Raw genomic sequence first — 15097 nt, forward strand, 5'->3', positions numbered from 1 at the left:
CCTTGATTTTTCACGTCTCCCCGCAGTACAAATGCTTGTGAGTAGAAGAGCAGAGAATGCAGTTTGAGAATATTGTGGTCAGTAGGGTCAGAGTAAGTGAGAAAATCCAGCAGAGGTGGCAATATGGATGGAACTCTCTGGAATATCGGCGGAATTCAAGTGGTTGTAGTACAGTAAATATAAACTTACAGTCTTTGACAGAACTCAATACCAGGCATGCTTCATTTCAGTCTGGAAGTGTTGGGGAGCAAGTGAAGACAGCATAATTAACTTCTGCTGAATAGCTGGGGTTGATGCCTTCCAGGTTCAGGACATGAAAGCAGGGATTCTGTGTTCAGAGCAGCAGGCGTTGCACTTGATCCAAACATTTGCTTAATAGAGTCGGGCAGTTCCATTATTGCCCACTACAGGTAGTTACTGCTGGCTGTGTTATTATAACCATTTATGAAATTTTAATCCAGTCCTAGCCCACGAATTGTAAGGGTCTTAACAGCAGTGCTTGAAGAGCTGTAGTGGTTGCCCATTGTTTTCGGGAAACAATTTCAGAATGCTGCTTATTATTTTTAAACCCAACTTGGATGCTAGCTACCTTGAGAAACACCTTCTACCTTGGTTTCACCGAATGCCTCAATATCATATAAAGAAGCTGCAGTTGTTGAATGTCCAGTTGGCAGCAGTAAAGACTAGGCCCTTCTTGTCAGTGCTGTCCGACCTCTGGACCTCCCTGCCTTTGGAGGCCCATTTTAATACTTCACTACTCTATTTTAAGGAAGTTTGTAAAAAAAATCAATCTAGAAAGGATTTTTGCCTTTCCAAAGCAGCTTTGAGGGTATTGCTAGGAAGCAGGATGGAAACTAAATTAGCAATCATAATACATCCATGAAATACTGATACAAAAGTTTAGTAAATATAAATATGTAACTCGAGCTTCTGTCTTTATCACAGTGCCAGAGGAAGAAAATAATAATAATAATAATAATAATAATAATAATAATAATAATAATAATAATAATTTATTTGTATCCTGCACATTTGACTGGGTTGCCCCAGCCACACTGGGCAGCTTCCAGCATATATAAAAACATAATAAAACATTAAACATAAAAGTTTTCCTATACAGAACTGCCTTCAGATGCCTTCAGATGAACATTAATTTTATAATGAATGATTTTAGAGTGTTGTTTGTGCTGTACATTTGTACTGTTTTATTGTTGTTAGCCGCCCTGAGCCCGGCTTCGGCTGGGGAGGGCAGGATATAAATAACATTTATTACTATTATTATTATTATTATTATTATTATTATTATTATTATTATTATTCTAAAAGTTGTGTAGTTCTTCATATCCTTGACATCTGATCAGAGGATATTCCACAGGGAGGGCTCCTCTATCACAAAGGCCATTTGCCTAGCTTCCTATGGCCTCACTTTCACCATGAGGGAACCACCAGAAGTCCCTCAGTGCTGGACCTCAGTGTCTGGGCTGAACGATGGGGGTGGAGATGCTCCTTCAGGTATGCATGGCCGAGGCCATTTAGGGCTTTAAAGGTCAGCACCAACTGAGATATGGAGCTGTAGTTAAGATCCTTTTAATGATATTGTCACTGACCTCAGAAAGACACCAGGTTTGGGTCGAGAGGTGGGAGCTCTCTGGGCCTCACACATATATGGGCAGAAGTTTTCAAGCACACACAAACAGCTGGGAATTTGCATGGTAGTGTCCCACACTTCAGCCTTCAGGTTACCTGCAGTAACTGTGCGCCCAGTCTGTTTAAACCATCATTATTGCCAATGCTTGTGATTCCCTACTTTGAGTAAAGCAATGCAGATATACCTCAGGAATTCAGCCGCTCCTTTCAGATTGGCACGTCTATCTTTTTATGGCATGTCTGTTTAAAAGCACAAAGCGAGGACTGTAGGCAAGGCTTTACACAGTACCTTGAAACTAATGACAATGCTGCTTTTCCTAATCCCATTATGGGAAGCCCAGTATCATTAGATGCAAGCGGCGCTGTTTAGCTTCACTTGATAAGTTGATGAAAGAAAGGCTGGGGAAAAGGCTCCCTGATGCAGAAATGCACTTACACTTCTGCTGTAATGGAGCATGTTTGGAAACATTATAATCCGCTTAACGCTGGCATTTTGGTCGCCCAGTGTTGTGCTTTTCATAGCGGAGTGTAAATGACAAAAGAAATGTGGGGTGGAGCATGAAGGCTTTTTTAAAAAAAAGAAGGCAAAAAAAGAAAGAAATGGTTTATGTTGCAACTTCATGCGTAGATATTTCCCTCCTTTTACCAGCTTCTTTGTGAATCTTCTCTTTGCTGTGAGCTCCCCCCTCTGGTATTAGTTTCTCACCTATTCATTTTTAAACTTCTCTAGTGAAGCCAGTAAAAGCTTTGCTGGCCAGGATGAATTGGAAGTGAGTATGTGTTTGGTGTTTGGGGGAGATAGGAAATGGTCTTTCCTGCTGCCTTTCTAGAAGGCTTGGAAATATGGTTGACATCTTTTCAATCAGGCTGGGACTTAGGAACACAATTCAGAGTGCTAGAAAACTGGCTTAAAAACAGCAGCTGTGGTTTTGCACAATACCTATTTAATTTCACTGGGGCTTGTGGAAGAGAGGTTCGATGTAGGGGGGTGCCCTTGATCAGGAGTGCAAGTTTGTGATTCCATATGATGGCTGTTTTCTGAAAGCTTGTACTGTTGTGGACCTTCAGTTTTAAAGTCTAAACGTGTGTGTGTGTGTGTGTGTGTGTGTGTGTGTGTGTGATGTTTATTACTTTTACTTTTCTGAGGGATGCAGGGTAGCATACCTCTCTCCCCCCCCCCATTTTATACCTGTAACAAGCCTGTAACAAGGTAAACAAGGTTGAGAGATGGTGACTGGCTCAAAGTCATTCCAAGAGTTTGAGCAGTTATTTGAAGGGAAGCACATTCTGTTTCTTTGGCAGTGGCCCGGGGACCAAGGGAGCCTGAATGCTTTGCCTTCCATAGAAAACATCATTGCAAAGGGGAGACAAGTGTGTCTCTGTCCAGCCATCCAATCATCTGAAGGAGCTGCTGCTGGGAGCTGTTTTTTCCTCATAGAAAGATCATTCTACCCCAGTTGCTAATTTCCTGGGACTGTGAAACTGAAGGGAAGCTGGGAACAAGTTGCTAGGTTTCGTGTATATATACGAGCTTTGGGTATGCAGGCTGGATATTATTGCAACCTGTTGCAAGCCAGTTTGAGAATCATTCAATTGAGAGCTAGGTCTTAAATCTTCTACAGAAAGAAAGAATACTTGAACCCTTGGTGTAGCACTCCCTAGACCCTAGCAGCTTTCATTCACGCAGGTTTAGATTTGTACAATTAATACAACTCCAATTTCTAACCTGTAGGAAAGAAGTGGTTTCTGGGTTTGTTTGGAATATCTCATTTAATTCAAATTCAAAAACCCACCAGGTAAGAGCATACTATCTAAAGACATTTCTGAATTGTACTGGCTATTCAACACCCATTTTTAGTGGCCTGCCTATAACTAGAATCAGCTTTACTGTTTTACACTTTTATACTTCCTTAGGCATTTGGTTAAATGCTGCATCATCAGTTGCTACTTTCCTACTATTCTCGACCCATCTTGCATATTGGCTAGTAGATCTAGTTGAGATTCCTGCATTGCAGGGGTTGGACTCAATGATTCCTGGGGTCCTTTGCAAGCTACAATTCTGTTTCTTCTTAATGTCAATATAGAATTGACTTTCTCTCTTCTCCTTTTCCTCTGTCTGTAAAATAGGCTATCAACTCAGTCACTTATACTTTGCAAATTCCTTTTTTTTAAACACCAGCTTTCCCTTGAGCCTCATTATGGCACCAGAACCAGCCTTTGTAACAGGAGTAGGGAAATTGTGGTCTTCCAGGTGTTGTTGGAGTCCAAACAGCATCAGCCGCCATGAGGGTGGCCAATGGTCAGGCCTAAGGGGTGAACTGTAGTCCAATAGTATCTGGACATCAATACATTCCTCACCACTGCCCTTTAGAATCATAGAATCATAGAATTATGGATTTTGAGTGCGACCTTAATAGATTAAAACCTGCTGGATGCATTTTGACCCAAGGTTTCTTAGTGGCAATAATACTATTTGTATGTACAATGTTTCAGCTATTCAGAATTTTCGGCACAGGGAGGTATATATGCTTGGCCTGATCTGAGACTACCAGATATCTAAAGAATATTATTCCCAATATTTCAGTTTAGACACAGTTTAGCCATTGTTTGTTGGGTGCTAACAAACTGTGGGCTAGGCAAGACTGCAGCGGTCAGCAACCTTTATCATCCGTGGGCCGGTCCACCGTCCCTCAGACCATGTGGTAGGCCGGACTCTATTTTGAAAAAAAATAAAAATGAATGAATTTCTATGCCCCAGAAATAACCCAGAGATGCATTTTAAATAAAAGCACACATTCTGCTCATGTAAAAATGTGCTGACTCCTGGACCATCCGTGGGCCAGATTGAGAAGGCGATTGGGCCGCATCCGGCCCATGGGCCTTAGGTTGCCTACCCCTGGGCAAGAGTCTTCTATGTTTTTGTGCTTTTTGCCTTGCTAAAGCACCAGCAGTTTTTTCAAACCTGGGACTTGTGCCTTCATCTCTGCAAGACTACAGGAAGGAACTGCTAGCCTGCTCTCCGCTGCACTGCAGCAACTCCCTTTGCACTTCCTGGAGAGTGTTATTGCAGTTGGCTCAGCAGGAATAAGGTGACACAAAGGGGTCTGTAGTGTTCCACTTGGTCTTGTTATGCTCATGTCTCTGACCTAGACTCTCAATCTGGGAAATTTGTTGCTGGGACACAGACCAGGCTTTTCTTGAAATGCCCATCCGTGCTCATTACCTGAAGCCCTGAGTTATGTGGCTTGGCATGGAGGACTTGTGCAGCCCACAACTATTTGCTGTGTAGCACCTTCTGGGGTACCCCTACTTTTTTCATGTCATCAAGATCTCCGTGGGAGCTGATAAGATTCCAACTTCCAACAGGGCATAAGACAATAAATCAGAAAACCTGCAATATGGCGCACCTTTCCCTACCCTTACCCAAGCAAGCAGAGTCGGGTTAAGCCGTAGGACAGCAGTGGGACATCACAGGCTCGGTATTGGAATGTGGCCCTCCAGATCTCTTTATTTGGCCCTCGGGAATTTGAAGCCACAACAAGTAGTGAGGCTTACTGGTGGTTGGCGCTCTGCTTTTTGCCAAACCGCACACCATGGGCATACACAGGATTTATGTTAGCGGGGACAGACTTTTTGTTTGGGGGGGGGCAGAACCAAGCTGTTAGTTAAGTATTTCTATTTAACTACTTGATTTGGGCGTGGGGCCGCTGCATCCCCCTGCATGCCCATGCCCCCCCAACTTTCATCTGTTAATTCAGTGCTCCCTGAAGTTCTAGACTCACCCTGGTAATGATGTTTTGAGTGTTGTTGTTTTTAAATGTTTTTATAGGCTCTTGACAGAAATATAGGAGGGATCTCCAGAGAACATAAATCCTTTTGAACCAAGCCACTCAAGGTTTCTGAAAGGGAGCAAATGTACTGGGGCCTCTCTGATTGAATATTTTGTCACGTTTGCAAAATAGGATGCCTCAATACTCCTGAGCTCTAACGGCATTGGATTCTGGGAAGAGGAAGTGTGGGTTGCGTCAAGGTGTCTGAGAAAGCATTCCGTTCCCTGGAAGAGAGGATTTTTAAGGATAAGCAGAGAAGGGGAGAATCCCAAGGCATTTTCTTCCCTTCCTCCCTGCCGTAGGAATATTGCGGATTTTTACTCAAGTGCCTGATTAAATTTGACATTTGAAAATAGAACTTCATGCAGAAATGAGTACTGTACTTCTGAGCATTTTAATTAAGATGTTTAGTTCCTGTCAAAGCTTGATAGTTCTTTCCCCCTTTCCCCCCTCCCTCCCTTTTAAGGGTGACACGTCTTCAACTTCTGAAATTTCCGAAACCTGTACTTAACCTTTAATCGTCATTCCATTTACATAGGAGTCTGATTAACAACTTTCTAAAGTTCAGGAGCTTGGAGTAAATGAAACTAAGCCCTTTTTTGGAGTCTGTTATTAAGTAGTGGCATTTAATGAAGACTGAGGGCATATACTGTTACCATCTTGACTGCAGCAGGATGTCTTAAGTAATTAGTTGGAAGGATGAGGAACATGAAATACACTGTATTATCTAAGAGTTAACATGCTTGGTATTTAAACAGTATGCCATCTCCCCGGGCCCTCTCCCCTGCTAGTGAATTGTAACTGCTAGCCTCTGAATCATCTACTTGTTCTTAGAGCAGCGCCAGATTTAGGGTGGTTCAGGCAGTTCCCCCACATAGGGCTTTGAGGCGAAGAAAAAAAGAAAAAAGGAATTACTGTGAAAGTATGAAATATTTAGGGGGAGTCCTGAATGTTGTCCTCATGTAGGCTGTTGTATTACCAAAGTCCACCCCTGCTTATAGCACCTTAGTACATTAACAATTAACATCATAGTGTTCAGTCCCTGCTCCTGCCAACCTAGCAGTTCGAAAGCACAAAGTGCAGGTAGATAAACAGGTACCGCTCCAGTGGGAAGGTAAATGGCGTTTCCGTGTGCTGCTCTGGTTCGCCAGAAGCGGCTTAGTTATGCTGGCCACATGACCCGGAAGCTATCTGCGGACAAACGCCGGCTCCCTTGGCTAATAAAGCGAGATGAGCGCCGCAACCCCAGAGTCGGTCACGACTGGACCTAATGGTCAGGGGTCCCTTTACCTTTACCTTTTTACATTAACGATTAAATATGTTGCAGGCACAGAACAACATTGCATGGCCACAATTTGCAAAACTTAAGGTCTCAGTAAGGAAGGGAGGGTGTGATAGTTTGTGGCCATGATATTCTTCTCCCCACCCCGATCATTGTTGATCCATTGAGCCAATCCCTTTCTGGCAGGCATTCAGCCAAGTTTTAAAAGACTCTATTGCACACTGAGCAGTAGCCGACCAGGATTTGCCACTATACATTAAGTTCCCTAGGAAACCCTCACCTTCCAATAGTCCCATTTTTAATTTTTTTTAAAAGGTTGGGCCTTCTCTATCTTTGCATGTGGACATGCGGAGCTTAAGTTGACGTCCCTGGGCTTAGGTACCATGATCTCGGAGGTAGGCTGGGTGGCTTTGTGTACTGCATTTAGACTTGACATTTTTAAATGCATGCCTAAAATTTGCTTTGTGTCACTTGACTCAGAAATCTAAAGACCATTGGTGGCTCTCTAGTTCATCTCTTTTGCTGTCCTTTGAGATAGCAGTGTGGTCCTCTAGGTGTAGGGATATGAAGCAGAGGAAATACTGCATTATCCCTAAACAGCTTTTCAGTGGGGAAAAAGTGTGTGGGGGACGACGACAACAAAAACCTACTAAAATGTTGGTTAATGAATGAGGTCATGGTGAGAGGAGAAAAGGGTGTATATGATACTTATTTTAACCTCAACATAATTGTATGTATGGAAAAGAAGTTCAGCAACTGTTTATTTTTACCTCTACAGCTTCATGCTGTGCTATCTGTTATCTCTCTTTGGACAAACTGAGGACTGAAAATAATATAAGTGTAATTGAGTTTGGGTTTGATAGTAATTTTATTAAAAAATAGGAAGAGGAAAAGGGTCATATTTGGCTGCTCCCCCGTCACATCACAGAATTCCTTTGTTTTGCAGACACTGGTGTAGGAAATCACTGCACATGAGTTGTGCTTATTTGTGGGTGTTGCCATTAAAAATTTGTCTGGTTCTTAAGAAGGCTTTAAGAAAAATCAAAATGTATTTAATGCCCAGCTCCTACTGAATGATGGTGGTGGTGGTGGTGGTGATGTAATGACTCATTTGTTCATCACATCTTTGGAAGAAGTAGTTGATTCTTTACTTGCTTTAAGAGGCCTGTGCTTTTTATCATCCCTGCCTCCAACTGCTTTTAAAGATTTTTGTGACCAAAACTACGAAGGACACTTTGTAATTAATTATTGTACTCATGGGTCACGTTTCCAGAAGAGATCTGCAGCAGATAATACAATTGAAGGGATGTTTTGATGGGGAAAGCTTTGAAGAGTGACAGCTGACAGGTGTCTGCTGTTGTCTCTGTCAAGTTCTTTCTCCAGTATCAATTCATGTCTTCCTCTTCTCCCTCCCCTAACCGATTGTGTACTTAACATCCTACTATTTATTGGCTTCATTTGCCTTGACTCGGAAGCTCTCTGTGGTTAGTGAAATAGATAAATCGGGTTGTGCTGTTTGCTTGGGGTTGATGGGAAATAAACCCCTGGATGGGAATGATGATTAGGTCTGCAAACTTTCACCAGCAGATTAATCAACTAAGACTTTAGCTCATGATTGGGCAGCCTTTGGTCCTCCAGCCGCTACTAGACTTCACTCCCATCCTTGAACCTTGGCCATGCAGAGTGGGCTTGATGGGAGTTGGATTCCAGCAATGTCTGAAACACCACCGGTTCCCCATCCCTTCTGAAGCTGCTCATTGGAGAACTGAGAATTGTTTGTTTATTTTTTGAAGCTATTTTGGTTCTATAATGATAACCAAATAGGAAATTTAAAAAAAAGAAAGAAAAGAAAATGATCAAGGTGGTCTTTCCTCCCAGGAGTGAGCAACTTATTTTAATGAATGGTTAGTTATCTCACACTTTATTTTTTCAATAAGGCATCCTTACTGTGGCATTGGCAATCTGCAAACCTACTGAAATTTAATTGATTTGGTTAAAAGCCAGATTATTAATCAACTAAAATTAATGAGCTGTTTGACAGCCCTACTGATGATGCTTAATTTGTGTACAGCATAGGAAGAATTCAACCCTGCTATCATTTTAGAGATGGAAATATTGCTGGATTTGTTACTCCCCTTGAAGTGTGTGAGATGGGTCTACTGCATGTTTGTCAGATCTACTTTGTTTTTCATATGAACCCCAAGACTTGCCAAGCAGAGCTAGGTACAAAAGGCATCTATTTAGAATTAAGAACAGTATTTCTCTAAGTACATTCTGAGCCTCAGATTTGAGATAGGGCCAAATGAAGCTCTTTGAGTTGAGGTGATGGGGCTTCTTCCTTCTACGTAAAAGGTAAAGGGACCCCTGACCATTAGGTCCAGTCGTGGCCAACTCTGGGGTTGCAGCCCTCATCTCGCTTTATTGGCCGAGGGAGCCGGCGTACAGTTTCTGGGTCATGTGGCCAGCATGACTAAGCCGCTTCTGGCGAACCAGAGCAGCGCACAGAAACGCTGCTTACCTTCCAGCCAGAGCGGTACCTATTTACCTACTTGCACTTTTAGGGCGTGCCTTCGAACTGCTAGGTTGGCAGGAGTCCTTCTATGTAGCTCTTAACATATCCTCATGGCTATCCTTCATTGTTTCCCAACAAGCTCAGGTCATTACCAGTGGTTTGCAACCATCATCCCCCAATGAACCATGTAAGCTGCTGAGGGCCTTGGCAGACCAGTTGCTGTTTTCTTTCTGTGCACTGTAGCAACTGTAATGCACTGTGCTAGATTCTGTATGGTTTTTAATTATATTTTTATTGCTTTTTATTCCTTATATTGCATTAAGTTTTGAATTCCATAGTACAGTGGTACCTCGGGTTACATACGCTTCAGGTTACAGACTCCGCTAACCCAGAAATAGTACCTCGGGTTAAGAACTTTGCTTCAGGATGAGAACAGAAATCGTGCTCCAGAGGCGCAGCAGCAGCAGGAGGCCCCATTAGCTAAAGTGGTGCTTCAGGTTAAGAGCAGTTTCAGGTTAAGTACGGACCTCCGGAACAAATTAAGTACTCAACCCGAGGTACCACTGTACTCAAATTGTAAGCACAGATGAATAGAATTGGAACGGACCATGAGGATTATCAGGTCCAGCCCTTCAATGCAGTAATATGCAGCTGTCCCAAACAGGGATCGAACCTGCAACCTTGGCACTATCAGCACCACGCTCTAACCATCTGAACTACCCAGTGCTGCCAGGGTGCGGAGGGAGCTGCATGTCTAAATGCACTCCCCCTCTTCCAACGAAACAAAAATAAACTCTGGACACAGACTAACAGCATCACAAGGAGAAGGGTTTAGCGTAGCTTTCTCTCTGCATAGGCCTGCATTGTGAGAAGACTGCAAATATCTGTCCATTTGCTGCCAAATAACGCAACACACAAACCTGTGAATTTGCCACAGACCTGTTGCAGCTTCTTAATGAAGTATATGAAAGGAATAGCCGTGCATATGGATTTTTTTTAAAAAAATAAACAAGTAAGGGGGTAGGGTAAGTTTGTAATGGGCGTTTGGAAAGTGTGAAGTGCTCCTTCACAGCACACACAGTGAAATGGAGCCCTGGCTAGAAAGAGATGTCTGGGCATTCCCAGAGAGAGCAACAAGCCTGTTCGGAAAGCAGTGGCAGCTGAAGGTAGAGGAAAAGAAGACTGCCCCACTGCCGCTTTACACAGTGGCCACGGCAACCCCTCTCTCAGGTTCTGCCCCCTCTCTCAGGTGCCACCCCTCCACCACATTGGCAGACTATTGGGGTTGCTGCAGTAGGCTAACAGCTATTCCCCCAGAGTACTTCGGTTTTAGTTTTAGCTTTTGGAAATAGTAGTGGTAATAATAATAATAATAATAATAATAATAATAATAATAATAATGATGATGCTTCATTGGATCTCTCTGCTGTCATGTCCAGATTTGTTTGTGATTAGTGTCTAATACACGGATGGCTACATTCAACCTCTGTTGAACAGGAAGTCAGGAGTCCTTGTTATAGATGGATGGGATGCTGCAAACTGTACAGTCACTCATAAATCTTGCTCTTTATGCATTTGATTAACGTCTAACAAGGATTTTGATGGATGGCTTTGCAACGAATAATTAAACATTGTAGGACCAAACACTCGTGGCCTTACTTCATCCTCAGGCAAATATTACTAATCACTTCAGTGAGCAGAAGAAATTGGGTTGTGTAGCTGCATGTTTGCCAGCCCCCTCCTCGCCTACCAGTTTCAAGCTGTAAAATTTAAGTTGTTTGGTTTTTTTTAGTGTTTTTGGTTTATAACTAAATATGTAGTTCGGGAAATATTAGAAGAGACCTGCTGGAGGGACTGATGTTGATAGTGGGGTAGGACTTTTACTAGCCTCTAACAGGGCACATGGAAGAGAAGGGAAAAAAGGTACTTGATAAGTATTAGACGGTGATGATTATGATAATCATCCAAATTAACAACAACAATGGTAATTGCTGTTGCTCTGTGAACCTGGTATTGCAGGATGCTAATTAGAGGAAATCTCCAGCAATTCTTTTCTTCCCACTGTTGGCCCTCAAATGTGAATGTTTTGCCTAACGTTCTAAGAATTCTCAGCCAGCTTTGCCCCTTGTCCCTCCTACATTTTCTGTAGCACCCGGCCACTGCTCCATTTTCATGTGTTGCAAGATGAAAGTTAAGGCTTTTGAACCCCATTCAGGACCTCTTGAAAGCAGAGAGGTGTGCAAGTCTGGCAGATATGGAGACAGTTTAGACTGGACCGCTCTTCCCGAAATGCCCAGGGAACGTTTTGCATTCAAATGCTGCGTGCTTGTTTGCGAAGGAGCCTGGTTGGCGGTGCCCAACTCCCTTTCCTCATGAGCTTATTGACGACTTGGCTTTCTGAAATCTGTGTGCTTGAGAAAGTAATTCCCCAACTGCAGTGAACATACCAAAGATTTAAAGCACCCTCCCCTAAGAATCCTGGGAACTGTACTTTGTTTAGGGTGCTGGGAATTGTAGCTCCATGAGGGTGTAAACTATGTTTACATAAGCAGAGGTTGGCTGGCCTTCTGTCATGGTTGCTTTAGTTGAGATCCCAGGGGGTTGGACTAGATGTCCCTTGGGGTCCCTTCCAACTGTACAGTTCTATCATTCTGTGATTTCCCAGGGTTCTTTGGGGCGGAGGGGGATATGTTTTAAGTGTACTGTATGGTGTTTCTGCAGCCTGGTAGTATTCCTGGTTCTCTGATACGATATGCATATTTCTGAGCTCATGTTCTTTATCCACATTCTACGGTTTTCGGTGCACATTAGCTTGTATACCTTCCAAAAACATAATGTGTGACTCTGCCTTTAAAAGCGAACAAAGCAAGCAGATAACTTGCCGTGAAATATGGCCACACACACACTGCTGTTTTCTTTGCACTGGAATGAGAACACATCAGAAGTCTCTCTGCTGGTGAACTAATTGAGATAGTTAGGGATAGAAATCAGGTTATCTTTATTTAATTTTGTTGTATCTTTTTTTAAAAAAAGAATTCTCAGTTGTGTCTAATTAGCAGCTTAGTACTGTTGGCCTGGTTGTTATTTCATGCTAATTTGTTTAAATAAGATCCTTCCTTCACTGATACATTCCACTTGTTACCTACAGTGTGCTCTCTTATTACATTAGGCAGCTTCCTAACAGGGTGAATTATGGTCACCAATAATCCTGCTATGCTGTTATGGGCCCCAGGTGTTGTCAGTGTTCTAATATGTGCTGATCAAAATAATTTATTTTTCTGCTTTTTTTAAAAAAAACTTCATTTTTCACTCTAAGCCAGTGCAAAGAACTTTGTGAACTGTACCTTGTTGTGGTTTTGCTGGAAAATCACAGAGGATATCCTCCTTACAGAAAAACATTTCCCATGGCTTCCTGCAAAGAGGGAGTGGTTGTTAAATTAGTCTAGATCTGTATTGAATATGCTCATCTGAAGACTGTGGGTTCTTTTCAAATGCTACAAAATTTGATCCAGTGTGGCAGACTAAATTTTTGTCTGTGAAGCAAACATTTGCTGAGAGGGCATCAGTAAATCTCTGTATGCTCAGGAATTTTGGTGAAACTTTTGCTGCAAATTTAAATTTTACTGCCCTTTTTAGAGCTATCCAGAGGAGTGTCTTCTACAAGATGATTTCATTCCCCATGACATGGGCTGTGTTGGCACCTAAATGTTACTGTTATTATTTAATGTGTGCATATACTGCTTTTTGTTGAAAGTGACCTCAAAGCAGTTTACAAAAATAAATAAATCACAAAACACAATTACAACAACGGTTACCGTAAATATCAGCACCAGTAACAATAATATATATATAATAAAACCCCCAAATCAGTACTATAAAATAAAGATTCAAAAACAGCCTAACCTAATTATTGTAATTTTTACTGGTGTTAGCTGCCCTGAGCCTGGCTCTAGCCAGGGAGGGCAGGGTATAAGTGAAATTTATTATTATTAACCATAGCCATCAAAATCTAGGAAAAACAAAAACATATTTCAATTTAAAAGTGAACTCCCAACCATAACTTGGCTATAAGGTAAAGGTAAAGGTACCCCTGCCCGTATGGGCCAGTCTTGACAGACTCTGGGTTGTGCGCACATCTCACTTAAGAGGCCAGGGGCCAGCGCTGTCTGGAGACACTTCCGGGTCACGTGGCCAGCGTGACATCGCTGCTCTGGCGAGCCAGAGCTGCACATGGAAACGCCGTTTACCTTCCCGCTGGTAAGCGGTCCCTATTTATCTACTTGCACCCGGAGGTGCTTTCGAACTGCTAGGTTGGCAGGCGCTGGGACCGAGCAGCGGGAGCGCACCCCGCCGCAGGGATTCGAACCGCCGACCTTTCGATCGGCAAGTCCTAGGCGCTGAGGCTTTAACCCACAGCGCCACCTGCGTCCCAACTTGGCTATCCTAGCCTTCAAAAGGAGGGTGTTTCAGAACTGAGGCACCACTGCCCTACTAGAGTTGATGTTGTTGTTGTTGTTGTTGTTGTTGTTGTTGTTGTTGTTGTTGTTGTTGTTGTCGTCCCCCCTCTGAGTGGGTTGCCCCAGCCACTCTGTGCAGCTTCCAACAAATTAAAACACAGTACAACATCAAACATTAAAAACCTCCCTGAACCTTCAGGGATGTCTTCTAAAAGTCAGATAGTTGTTTTATTTCCTTGACACCCGATGAAATGGAGTTCCACAGCCATTCCACACCAAATGGCTGGCATGTTAGTTGTTCAGAAGTTTTGAGTAGAACCAAAAGCTTTCTTCTGACGAGAGTTGTAATCTGATGGTAAACTTTTGTGCAGACTGTATTCATGGACTGTATGGGTTAGTTTTCCGGCATTAATTTGAGACTTTGTTTACAAAGCCTTTTGAAAACGTGCTTCTTAAAATGCTGTTCCTCCCTCCCTTTCTCTCCAGATGCTGCTCACGGAGTACTTGGATATGAAAAATACACGGGCATCTTCGGAGCCATCAGCTCAGCTTAGTTATGCCAGCTCGGGACGGGAATTTGCAGCATTCTTTGCAAAAAAGAAACCCCAGAGGCCTAAAACCTCCCTCTTCAAGTAAGTGCAGCGCTCCTTCTCTTTTCCAAACTGTACTTTGCATAGAGATTGTCCAGTCCATCTTCAGTACTGCTCTGTGCTTGGTAGTTACTAATGCTTTATTTTTAAGAGGAAAGGTGGGTGCTGAATTTAGGGAGGAGTGCTGCAAACACTTAGGTCACGTGGAAGTCAGACGTATGATGCAAATGGACCCCCCCCCCATTTTCACATTAAATGTGGGTCTCCCTGACCTGAGTTTTCTAAAGGAGGCGTGAGAGTTGGAATCCTGGAGGAGAAATGGTGATAAATGGTAGTGGAAGGGGAGTCTGATGCTCTTCTCTTTTCCCCTGAGATACAGGATAAGACTGCTTTATCCAACTTCATGAATTGGGGAAGGCAGAGAGGCTGGGCAAGCTTATTGTTCCTCTGAGGGTATAGAGAACATACACATACAAATAATGTTGCAGAGGAGGAAAAGGTTGCTGGTTCTTGCAACTGTCTGAATAAATCATTGGGGCTGTTTTGGCTCCACAGCTGAAGTTCAGCCACTTTTATTTGTTTCAGAATTCTCCACATCCGACTGACTTACACTCTTGCACAGACATGCGTGGGAACATGTGTTACAGAAAGTTATAGAATGACAAGGGCAAAGCTTGATCTGTGTTGGCAGTTGTGCTTCTTCTGTTCCATTCTGTTTTGATTAACTCAAGAATTCTGTCCTTGGTCCATTGTGTGCCTCTTTCTCTTCATGCTGCTTC

At 42.8% G+C, this 15097-nt stretch overlaps 1 protein-coding gene across 2 annotated transcripts in view; it reads left to right on the forward strand.

Moving 5' to 3' along the window:
• Window positions 1-15097, forward strand: part of EXOC4 (exocyst complex component 4) — a 352759-nt gene that overhangs the window by 100337 nt on the left and 237325 nt on the right. For both annotated transcript variants that reach the window (XM_081926878.1, XM_081926879.1), the window contains exon 8: window positions 14215-14360. In XM_081926878.1, the coding sequence (XP_081783004.1) occupies window positions 14215-14360 (146 nt within the window). The remainder of the gene's footprint in view (window positions 1-14214; window positions 14361-15097) is intronic.

Source organism: Podarcis melisellensis (assembly GCF_964234715.1).
Source record: "Podarcis melisellensis genome assembly, chromosome: 10".
Taxonomy (NCBI): Eukaryota; Metazoa; Chordata; class Lepidosauria; order Squamata; family Lacertidae; genus Podarcis; species Podarcis melisellensis.